This window comes from Centroberyx affinis, unplaced genomic scaffold (assembly GCF_046629955.1).
Source record: "Centroberyx affinis isolate AG114_WGS23_722 - 3 ecotype Tasmania unplaced genomic scaffold, CSIRO-AGI_Caff_v1 ptg004640l_1, whole genome shotgun sequence".
Lineage (NCBI taxonomy): Eukaryota > Metazoa > Chordata > Actinopteri > Beryciformes > Berycidae > Centroberyx > Centroberyx affinis.
In genome coordinates this window covers 75,681-87,874 of record NW_027282241.1, presented here as the reverse complement: position 1 = coordinate 87,874, position 12,194 = coordinate 75,681, and the positions used below count along the sequence as shown (strand labels likewise).

Here is a 12,194-nt window from a genome sequence, read left to right as displayed (position 1 = left end):
CAAGCCAAACTCGCCTCCCTGGGCCTGAATGCTGCTGGCTGCAGAAATTACAGCCCTCAGACGCCTCAGTCACCCAGCAGTTCACAGGGGCTGTTGGTATTTGGGGCCCCAGGCCAAAAGCTTTCATCTGGGGCTTTGGGAAGAGCAGTGGCTGGTCTCTTCAAACGCACTGGGAGATAATGGCTTGGAGACACACAGGGAGGGGAAATGCTTGTCACACTGGCTGAGTGGGGGCTGGAGAAACAGTCAGGTTAAAGGGAAGTTTCAGGTTTTTTAAAAGCTTGTTCTGTTGATGACTAATCATGATCCCTCTTAAGACAAATCTTATGACAGTTTCATTATCATTTGGGAATAAAATAACTTCTCTCCTTGCTTGCAAACCGCTCTCTTTATATCCATAAGCTGTTGTAAAAGGAACAATTACTTGTGGAGCTGTTTCAGAGGACTCGTAAGCGATATATGAAAACTTTTCAAACGTCCAAACAATTTTAGTAATTATTGAGAAAAAGGACCGGCTTCTAAAAGCCTTGAAATTCCCTTTAAAGGCATCTAAACAGATTTTTCTTGTTTAAAGTTCAAAATAAAAGGAAACTCCAGACTTTATTATACAGCTGGAAACAACAATTTTCTTGCCAAGCACATTTTTTACCTATTATAAATATTTAGTTTAGAAACCCAAATTTCAGATGTTAAGGTAAATGTTGCAGGGAAGTGGGTGGAGAGAGAGAGAGAGAGAGAGAAAAAAAAAAGGCAGGCGGAATGATGGAGGGAGGGAAAGGGAAAAGGAAGGGAAGGCTGTTATCAGAGGAGAGGAAGGTTTAGCATGAAAGGATCAGCCTGGTCTCATGAAATGTTGTGACGATGAAGATGACGACAGTGTCTTAAAAGGCAAATCACCACACCACCACAAAAGTATTATGTTAGAGAGACATGACTAGAAACAGGCAGCAGTTTGATGCTGAAATAGAAATGTTTAACCATTTAATCAAAACCTTAACCTAACCTTAACCAGATTGTTTTAGCTGCCTAACCTTAACCCTAAGCTTTACCTTTACTTGCCTAAACTTAACTGTTTGCTACCCATTTTACATGATGAACAGGTGAAGTGAATGGTGTCTCCAGTTTGTGCTACTGTCACATAATCCTTTCATGGTGGAAGAGCATCATCTTCATATAAATTGTCCAAAACACGTAATCTGTGTTCATAAGAATTATTGAGACTGTGTTGCAGCTGATGAAAGGAGATGAAAAGGCAGATCAGATGTTTCATTGCAACACCATGTAACTGTGTTGTTCTTGAGAAAAGTGCAATAGTAGTAGTAGACAACACTAGTAGTAGAAGTATTGGACAGACAAACAGGAGATGTGGAGGAATGAGGTTGTGGCAACGAGGATGTGAAGGAGCAGAAAGGCAGAACAGGGAAAGGAAGAGAGAAAAGGAGGAATAGCGAGGATGAAAGGATGGAGGGAAGGGAGTGGAGATGATGATCAGGTTTGGGCAGAGAGGTGGGAGGAGGAGACGAGGTCAAAACAAGACTGATAGAGAGAAAGAGAGAGAGAGAGGGAGATGAAGAGAGAAAGAGAGTGGGATAATTTGGCATGACTGCTGGAATGAAAGGGAAACATATTATGGAATACTGTTAAAGTAATTAACTAGTGAGATCGTTGCTTACCAAATAATGTTATTTTGAAACTGGAATCAATATTAGAAATAAGTCATTCCACTTCATATTTAGGATATGTTGCAGTAAGTGTGAGACAACAGTAAATCAACATATTGACTGATCAGTGTTTTGATCATTTTCCCACATTGACCATAACAGCGATTTGGAATGAAACCCCTGACATCCTGGTTGTTTTCCGGGGGCTTGAGGCAGCTTTTTCCTCAACCCCCCTAACCATAACCCTAACCCTAACCCCCCCCCCCCCCCCCACCCCCCCCCACCCCACCCATATCCCCATTCCCTCCACCCCAAATAGTGGTGGTCTAGAGTTTCTATTATGTCTGCTGGATGTCAGTCAGTCACACTAGAAAAACAGAGGGCGAACCGCAGAGGAAACCATAGCGTGCGGGGCTCAAAGAGCTGCAGGACTTCATGGTTTCTGGGGCGTTTGAGTGGTGTGGCTCTTCTGAGGGATGGGAGAGGGAGGGTGTTTCTATGTGTGTGTGTGTGTGTGTGTGTGTGTATGTGTGTGTGTGTGTGAGAGAGAGAGAGAGACAGAGAGAGAGAGAGACAGAGAGAGAAACAGTGTGGAAGGTTGAAATTTGACAGTGCAAGTGTGTGAAAGAGAAAGAAACAAAGTGTGTGTCTGTGTCTGTGAGTGAGTGTGTGTGTTTGTGTGTGTGTGTGTGTGTGTGAGAGAGGGAGAGAGAGAGAGACAGAGAGAGAGAAAGAGAGAGAAACAGTGTGGAAGGTTGAAATTTGACAGCTTAAGTGTGTGAAAGAGAGAGAAACAGAGAGAGGGTGTGTGTGTGTGTGCCCATGTCTCCTCCAGAGCTCTATGGGCTGCAGTGTGTGTGTGTGTGTGTGTGTGTGAGAGTGTGTGTGTGTGTGTGTGTGTGTCAGGAGGGCAGCTCCCATCTGCAGCGTGATAAGCAGCCTTCACTCAGCTGTCGGGGCGGCGGAGTGGCACATTCTCCTCGGCCCCAGCGGAGAACTGGAATTGCTTTTGTTTTCCACCACGGCTGCTATTATTTCAGCTCATGACTGAAATACGAGTTCATGTGGCAATATTTGTGCCGTTATTTGAGGCCGTGGCAAAACACGGGCATGGAATATGCTTAATCAGCCTCAACATACCAGAAATACAGGAGTTGGCAGCTTTAACCTGTAGTTTTGATAATGCTTCTGTTTGAAAAGTTATGATCTGAACATAATAAGCAACTTTCATTATTTGTCAGTGTTTGTATTGGATCAAACACAATGTGCAGAATAATTACTGGGTTTTCTTGTTTACAAGATTTCTCCAACATACCACATTTCAAATTTTTACATTTTTTCCATATTTCAGTGACATTTCCAGGGCAACTTACAAACACAGATTTTTATATTAGACATTTAAGCCCTGATTCATATTCTGAAAATCTCTTCACATCTTAGCTCAGAGTCGGAGCATGCTGGGTTGCATCATGCAGAAAAAAGGCAGTAAAAATACACCTGCATTGTAAACTGTTGATCAGTATTTTTTCTTTCTTCCTTTTGAACAGAACAAACCCTAATAAAATTGTCACGGCATTACTACTGCTGTGAAAGAATGTTTACATGAAGCTGTTTAACTCCTGTACAGTTATAGGTGTTACCATGTATTACACAGCCAGCTTTTCCCATTTGGGTTAAAGAAAGAGAAATGGGCCTTGATTGGGTTTGTCTGCAGGTTCCACTGAGGAGCCACTGGTGTTTGTTGGGAGTGTTTAGTGGGGTTTTAGTGTGGCTGGGTTTAGAAAGGGGCCAAACTGGGCCAACATGACCCCCATTAACTTTAGCCCACATGAGTAACAGTCAGGATACATCTGGGTGCAAGATGGGCTCATATGGTGTTACAGTGTTAGTCTTAGTATTAGTATGAGTATGAGTATTGGTAGTTGTATTAGTGTTGGTGTCACTATTATCATTATACAGTATGTTAATTTGTTCATCAAATATAGCTGTTTAGTTTGTTATTAGTACTGGTATGTATCATCAGCATTAGTATTTGCATTAGTATCACAATTAGTGTTGCATGTTTTTTTATTAGTATTATATTGTCATTAGTATAGTAGTGTTATATGTCCTTGTCTCATTTGCTGTGTAAATATAGCTGTTTAGTTGGTATTAGTATTAGTACTGCTACTGGCATTGGTATCGTTTGTTGTTTCATATATTCATATTGGATGAGGATGACGTCACTTTTACGAGCGCCACTCACTTCAAAGGGGATGCCTCGTCGCGTGACGTCACCCCGCGCTCTATTCAATGGCAGGACTGTCCGGTCAGCAGAGAGCAGAGAATACCGAGAAGATGAACTGAAGCCACGCTGGGCGGAGAGCAGCTTATCTGTGAGTGAGTTCGGTTTTTACGACGATTTTTACGGCTTTTTTCCCACCATGAATAGGCGTTAACTTATTTAGCGGAATGCCTGAGATAGTTCATTTATGTTTCAACCAGGCTGTGGGCTTGAATTTTAGTCGATGGGATAACTCAGATGGTAAAGGGATAGCTTTGGTAACACTTTACTTCAAGTGGCTCATAAGGCTTTATAAGACATCATAACCGCATTATAGCCTAAGCACAGTCTGAGTGCATGGTAGTTGTTATAATCAGATCAATGTCTAAAAGATTAAGGAGGTTGAATACTTTGTGGGGAAACCGTAAAATTAAAATATAATATTAAACTGAATGTGATTTTCTGATGTTTGTCTCATGATTATATTGTGAAAAAAGTTTCTCACTGCTTCTAACGGGCTTATAATCTTCTTGTATTGCATCTAAATGCACTTCAAGTAAAGTGTAGCCTATAAATTAACGGGATTTCTAAATAGACATGGAGGAATTTGAAGATTAGTAAAAAGAAAAAATGATTAAAAGCAGCAGCAGCTCATGTTTTTTCCTCCCGTTTCCCATTATTGAAGATCAAACAAAACTATTTCGAGTTTATCAGTGTGTAATTTGATTGACTTCAAAAGCAAACTGTCAATCATGTCTCCTAATGAATTCCCTTTAGCCTCGTATACATTTTTTTTTACCGTACTATTTGACCTAATTATTAACATAGTGTGATTATTTTTCAATTGCAATGTATACATATATAATAGCCTGTAGATAACTTTGGGAAGGGTCTTATTTGTTTCTTTTGTTTATTGATGTGAACTCGTCTGAATGAAAGTGCATATCTGACATGCACTAATCTGCTTTCATGCCAAAACGTTTTATTGGACTAAATTGAATTGTGACTATTTGATGTCTAATTGATGTGACATAAATAGGCTTTTGTATAGTAGTAGATATGTGACTTCCCCAACAGAGAGAGAACAGCTGAATACACAACCAACACTGATCAGAGGTCAGTGTTATTTTATGTATTTATTTATTTTCTTACCCGTGGCTCTGCAGTGTCAGTCAGCGCCCCAGACAGCCGCCATGCTCCGTGTCCTGCGCCCCCTGCTGGCCGCCTGGCTGTACCTGCTGGTCCCCGGCGGCCAGGGCATCCGCCGGTATAACAACGGCTTTTACTACCAGGACATCACTAACGGCAACGGCAACGGAGAGAGTAGGTCCCGTGTGTGTGTGTGTGTGTGTGTGTGTGTGTGTGTGTGTGTGTGTGTGTGTGTGTGTGTGGGGGGGGGGGGGGGGGTGTATAGCCTACCTGTACTGCCAGTGATCTCCATTTGACCCTGTGTCAGTGGTTCTTAAAGTGGGGTTCGGCGACCTTTGAAGGTCATTGAGAAGGTCGCAGGGGTTCCCCAACAAAATTAGGAATAGTTTTAATTTCACTCTAGTTTAATTCAAGATAGATTATCCCAATTAGAGAATGTAGACATATAAGAATGAGAATGAATGCTAATCATATGGCAGATTAACATTTCTCGGAAGCAGAGCTGCTCTGGAGGCAGGAATGATCTCATTGGTTGAGTTAAACCTCAATGGGCGGAGCCAAAGAACCACCGTTTTTTTGGAGCGCAAGTTAGCTAACTAACTGGCAAATATGGAACATTGGTCAAAATATAAACAAAAAGTATAACTCCAGTGATTTTTTTTTTTTTTTTTTTTTTCATTCATTCACTACCATGGCATTATATCTTGGATAGTCACCAAGCTAGCTTACTGTCTAGATAGCTATAGGCTAGTTTGAATTTGGAAGGTCAGGTTAACTAGCTAACCTAGATAACTCAGTATGAATACAATGTATTTTTTCAGTTAGTAGCAGGAGCGCTAGGCTTTATATTATTAACTGCCTCCCCTCTCCCTTGCCCTTTTCACTGGGTTTTAGTCTAATGCTACTTAGCTAGAAAAACTGTGGTTCTTGGCTCCGCCCATTGAGGTTAAACTCAACCAATGAGATTATTTCTGCCTCCAGAGCAGATCTGCCTCCAAGAAACTTTGTTACAGTCTAATTAAAAATTCCAATTTGCGTCTCCTCATCTCCTCATATCCAGTATAGAACAACAGTGTACAGTAACAAAAATCGTCCCATATGGGGTTTCCTGGGACAAAATCTGATCCAATGGGCTCCATGGCCCTAATGTTAGATTTGTGAGTCTGTGACATGGAAACTTTTGAGAACCCCTGCCATAGACTGTGGTGCATCTGCCCTGTCAAGTACTCCCCCAGTTAAATGTAGCCCACAACTATTTCAGGTAGCCTAAAGACAGTATGTACAGTATGTGCAGAAGTATCTCAGGGTGATTGGCGGTACAGGGTGTTGGTAAACCAGGCATGGTAGAGGGGGGTGAGTGGGTGTGTGTGTGTATGTGCTTGTGTTTGTGAGTCTGAGAGAGAGAGCTTTGCAAGTTTGTGTGTGTGTGTGTGTGTGTGTGTGTGTGTACTGCATGATTTGTATACATCATAACACAGCTGACTGGCAGGATGCCCTAACCTACATGTGGGGAGAAGACAGCATGTAATTTTTGGAGCCTAGACTGTCAGTCTGGTCATCAAAACAAACTGTGCTGGTGATAGATGTGGGTTTCTGTTTTTACTAGGTCTAGCCCTGTATGTGTGTGTGTGTGTGTGTGTGTGTGTGTGTTGGCTATTGGATAGGGGGTTGTCCAAGTAAGTCTTAAAGGAATAGTTCACCCCAAAATGACAATTCAGTCATCCAGTCATCAAGCTTTCATCGTTTTACAACTACAAAAAAAGCATAAAATGTCCATCACATTTCTCCATGCAGCATAATTCAAGTGTTTTGTAACCAAACAATTGTACTGTGGGTCAAAAAGTATAATGGTTACCTCGTTAATCATCATTATACAGTTGGGATTTTTGAGTTATTAGGCAATGTATCTAACCAAAAGGTAGTCCAAGGAGATGAAACATGCTAAAAAAAATTAACTGATATGTTATTTACACATTTTGTCCTCTCTAGTCTACTTCAACGGGGTGCGTCTGCATGTGGAGTCCCCGCAGCCTTCGGTGTCGGCCTCCAGGGGGAGCAGCGTCACTCTTCCCTGTCACTACCGCTACGAGCCTGAACTCAACACGCCCCGCCGGACCCGCGTCAAGTGGTCCTGGCTGCCCGCCAACGCCGTCGACGCTCCTGCCTCCCCCGCGGCCGCCGCCATGGAAACCGAGGTGATGGTCGCCATGGGCAACCGTCACCGCAGCTACGGCAGCTTCCGGGGCCGCGTGCGCCTGCGCCGCTCGGCGCCGGGGGACATGTCGCTGGTGATCAACGAGCTGCACCTCAACGACACGGGCCGATACCGCTGTGAGGTGATCGACGGTCTGGAGGACGAGAGCGTCACGGTGGATCTGGAGCTGCGGGGTGAGGGATGGGGTGTGTGTGTGTGTGTGTGTGTGTGTGTGTGTGTGTGTGTGTGTGTGATGGGCGAGGTGGATTCATGAGGTTGAAGTGGTAAGTAAGGAATTTGAAGAATTTACGTGTGGTGTGCTAGATTCAGTCTACAGTGTAATTAGAAATGTGTTTCTTTTCATACCCATCTGAAACTTGCATACATACTGTATATACATTTCACCAGAGGAGTCAGAGTGCTAAGGCAACCAGAAGCCTATCCTGAACTGACTCATGATGTCACTGCAACTTATTTACAATCACTTGCATCTTGCATTCTCGTTCCCACATACCATGCGGCAAGAAGCAGCTGGTCGGAGACGGGATCTGATTCAGTGTCCTCCTCTGGGAGTATATATAAAACAGATGTATGTGAAAAATAGGCACTCACAGATGTATGTGTAAAGAAATGGAAAATTCCATGTCCAAGTTGACCATTCACCTTCCTCCGCAGGCACCGCTCTCCGCGTCCATGAGGCACGTGCCGGCACTGCCTCTAGCATGTGCAGAACAAATTTCAAAACAGTCACATGTCGACAAGATTCCCTCCAAGATTTTAAATGGGTCGAGTTCAGACTCAAGAAGCATGTAAATTGCAGCGACATCTTGCGGCTGTTCGGGCTACCAGAAGTGGCACCTCTGGAGCAGTGTCTTGCTCAAGGATGGGCACATTGGCTACTGTGGGGATCGAACTTTTGACCCTCCAGTTACAGGACAGTCTCTCTAATCACCAGATCACCCTGCCTGCCTCCCCAAAAGTATCTGTAAATGTGTTTGAGAGTGTGTTGCTGTGTATGCACATTCAAAGTGTCATTATTAACCCTCCCCCCCCCCCCCCCATATAGGAGTGGTATTCCCCTACTTCTCACAGGAAGGACGCTACCATTTCAACTTCCTGGAGGCCCAGCAGGCGTGTGAGGAGCAGGACGCCACTCTGGCCACGTTTGAGCAGCTCTTCACAGCTTGGGATGAGGGGCTGGACTGGTGTAACGCCGGCTGGTTGGCTGATGGCACGGTGCAGTATCCAATCACAGTGCCGCGTGAGGGCTGCGGGGGCGTGGACTTAGCTCCTGGATTGCGTAGCTACGGACAACGGCATCGACTCCTCCACCGCTTTGATGCTTTCTGCTTCTCCGCCTCTGTCAAGGGTCAGTGTGTGTATGTGTGTGTGTGTGTGTGTGTGTGTGTGTATGTGTGGGCACTATTTTAAACCTAAATAGTCAAAACATGACACAATCTCTTTACTAATCTATTTACAACAGGTGCATGGTATCACAAAGCATCAGTTGGGTATGGCAAGGTGTGGCACTTGCCATACCTTTGTGTGAGTGAAATTTGATCTTGTCGTTTTTATCATCATAATGGAGAGCAAAGATCAAACAAAAACTGCCAGGAATTTATTTGGATGCAAAAAAAAACACATCAAAGGAGCATTTAAGACCAATGCTCCCTTTGAGTTTGGTGACCCACATGTAATAATTTATTAATCATTTCTACTGCACATTTTCTAATGGTGATATCAATGTAATAATTTATTACATTGATCCAGTCATCAGTCAGAAATGTAGTCAATATAAGCAGGTTTGGAAGTTTTGTTGTTAAATTCTATTAGATGCAGGGACTTTTCCACACTTTAGTTGTGTTCATAATTTGATGGCTTGATCTTGATAAGGCTCCATGTAGATTAGGTGATGATGCTCTGTGCAAAAACAATACTCAAACAAATGTTTCTCACTTTTCAATAAGCAAAATTGGCCTTTACAGATCAAACATTCATTAATTGTTGGAGCGTGATGCATGATGTGCATATATTCTTATGAGTTTCTTAAAGGGAAACCAAACAGAATACTTTTCAGGTTGGGCTGACATCTACTGGTTAAAAGCATGCTATTGCAACTGCAATCTGTTATTGGCTGATCTTAGCTGCTATTGGCCCATCTGTGACAAACCATTACAAAACAGCTAACCTGCATCACAGGTAACCAAGATCAGCCAATAGCAGATTGCAACTGCAATATGATCCTTTTAACCAGTAGATGGCAGTCCAACCTGAAAAGTAATCTCTGTGTTTGGTTTCCCTTTAATGAACTGACACCTTGTCACAAAGTATTGAGTGATAACATGTTTTGATGTGTCTGTCTCTCTTGCTATAGGGACTGTGTACTTCTTAAAACACCCACTGCAGCTGAACTTCACAGAGGCGGTCCAGGCTTGTGACAATGACGGCGGCCAAATTGCCAAAGTGGGTCAGATATACGCCGCCTGGAGGCTGATGGGATTGGACCGCTGTGACGCCGGCTGGTTGGCTGACGGGAGCGTCCGTTACCCCATCGCTAAGGCCCGGGCTAACTGCGGGCCGGTAGAACCAGGGGTGCGTAGTTTCGGTTTCCCCCCTCTGCACCAGAAGTTTAACGTCTACTGCTATCGGAAGACCTTGGTTTGATTCAGTGGAAAGAAGAGATGAAAACAAACCAAGCCAACCATTCTCACAATGCACTGATTTAAAGCTCTACATGGGAGGCTAGCATTAGCTTTAGCCTGGATGCACGTTAGCAGTAGCTTTAGCCAGTTCGGTCGTCTCTGAGCCAACTACTTTGAAGTCAGTTAATTTGGATTAATCACTTTCCACCTCCATAAGACTGCAACTTATGTCTTTGTGTTGAACTTTACTACCAGCAACATGTTTTGAATTATGTATATCTGTTACTCTAGGGGCCACTCATATTTGTGTACTTACACAAAATGTAAATCATGTTCCTACCACAAAGACATCCTGCAGAAAAGGAGAATGTCTTTCCAAAGTTTGTTAAATTTGTTCTTGGCTTCAGTCTTGTTGACAGCAAACGTTCCTTCCTCAAGCTAGTTTCCCCTTAAAGTGGCAGTGGCGGTTTCTGAATTTGAGTGAACAACTCATTGACTACTTATTGACCCACCAGCACTGATACACACACCACCTCTTCAGTATCACACACCGTCAGCTTTAGTTCACAGGTGATTCATTTCAAGCTCAGGGAAGGTGTTCAGACACAGCAAAGTCTTCATATTCAAACTATTTCAATCCCTTAATCCTTAATCTATACCCTATATTTATTCAGGGAAGGTTTCCTGGGCATGTATGGTCTTCTTCAGCGATGCCCTACAGTACATCACATTCATACAGTTACATACAGTCACACCTGGGAGCTGCCCAGTGCAACCACACTCTCCTACTGTTGGCCTCTCTACTGGAGGCTGTTGTGGGTTAAGTGCCTTGCTCAAGGGCACGTTGACGGTAGTTGCTGAAAGAGGGGAGAGTGTTTCTCAGTGTTTCCCTGCCAGGTTTTCCCAGCTGGCCCAAGGATTTGAACCTCCCGATCGTAAAAACACGCTTCTCTTACCTTCGGGCTGCTGCCGCCACAGATATGTCTTACTAACAGGAGCGCCACTGTTAAACATACTAGAGTCTTTGTCCATCTCCTGAAATGTCTGTGTATCCCGCTGTATAAAGTATAACGTATCTCTTTTTCAGTTTTCCAAGGGAGATTGAGAGTAGTGGTCTGTGATGAAGAATGCAGAAGTTATGAGTGAATCTCTGTAATTCGGTGTGTTGTCATGTTGTTTAAACTACCTTGTTCAAACCCCTTGTGGAAGAAGAGACAGTGCTTAGTTATATACCTTTTCCCTTTTTATCATTATATATGGCTGCATATTTTGTACTATTTTCTACAAATTAATAAAAAAACGACTTTAAACATGCTTTTTTTTAATATGTGAGGCACATTTGTTAACAGAATGTAGGGGATTTGGAAAAGATCTCATTAAATATTCCATCTGCCTTCAAATGCTGCATTGAAATGAATAACCATATAATTGCATTTCAATATTTTTTTAACTGCCAAAGTACTTGCAGTTGTAATGCAAAATCTTAGGTTTGTGAATATCATACATCACTCAATCTCAACTGTCTTTTATCTGTGAAAGTACACAACACTCAAACTTAGACTTTGGATAATGACATGAAAACATACCTCATCTACAAAAATTAAGCTTAATGGTTCTTAGTCAGAGGAATTATTTGACACCTTTTTTTTAATAGATTTATAAACCTGCAAAACACAGAGCTTTAGCCTGGATGCAAGTTAGCAGTAACTTTAGCCAGTTCGGTCGTCTCTGAGCCAACTGCTTTGAAGTCAGTTAATTTGGATTAATCACTTTCCACCTCCCTAAGACTGCAACTTATGTCTTTGTGTTGAACTTTACTACCAGCAACATGTTTTGAATTATGTATATAATTCTGCCTTCAAATGCTGCATTGAGATGAATAACCATATAATTGCATTTCAATATTTTTTGAACTGCCAAAGTACAAAGCTGTAAGTTGTAATGCAAAATCTTTAGGTTTGTGAATGTCATATATCACTCAATCTCAACTGTCTTTTATCTGTGAAAGTACACAACACTCAAACTTAGACTTTGGATAATGACATGAAATCATACCTCATCTACAAAAATTAAGCTTAATGGTTCTTAGTCATCACATTTGTACCCAGTGAATTTCTTCTAGTTGTTGCAAATCATAGCAGCACCACTGGTCGGCGCGCTCACAAGTTGGCGATACAGATTCACTTGCTTTCCAACTCCAAATGGGAATGCCAGGGTAGAGAGGTGAGAGGGGTTACTGACCCATACAAAACAGCCACTGTATGTAAAAGGTAGTACAGTAGGTC

The 12,194-nt window shown here is 42.7% G+C and overlaps 1 protein-coding gene across 2 annotated transcripts; it reads left to right on the top strand.

Annotated features, from left to right (window-relative positions):
- Positions 1 to 3,983: 3,983 nt before the first annotated feature.
- Positions 3,984 to 11,188, top strand: hapln3 (hyaluronan and proteoglycan link protein 3). Of its 2 annotated transcripts, none has more exons than XM_071544717.1 (5): positions 3,984 to 4,040; positions 5,091 to 5,247; positions 7,063 to 7,461; positions 8,334 to 8,636; positions 9,642 to 11,188. In XM_071544717.1, exons 2-5 carry the CDS (start codon positions 5,118 to 5,120, stop codon positions 9,929 to 9,931), a joined length of 1,122 nt encoding a protein of 373 aa, XP_071400818.1. In that variant the 5' UTR covers positions 3,984 to 4,040; positions 5,091 to 5,117; the 3' UTR covers positions 9,932 to 11,188. The 2 variants fall into 2 exon arrangements, with proteins under 2 accessions (XP_071400818.1, XP_071400817.1); XM_071544716.1 differs by having other exon boundaries at positions 3,993 to 4,036.
- Positions 11,189 to 12,194: the final 1,006 nt, after the last annotated feature.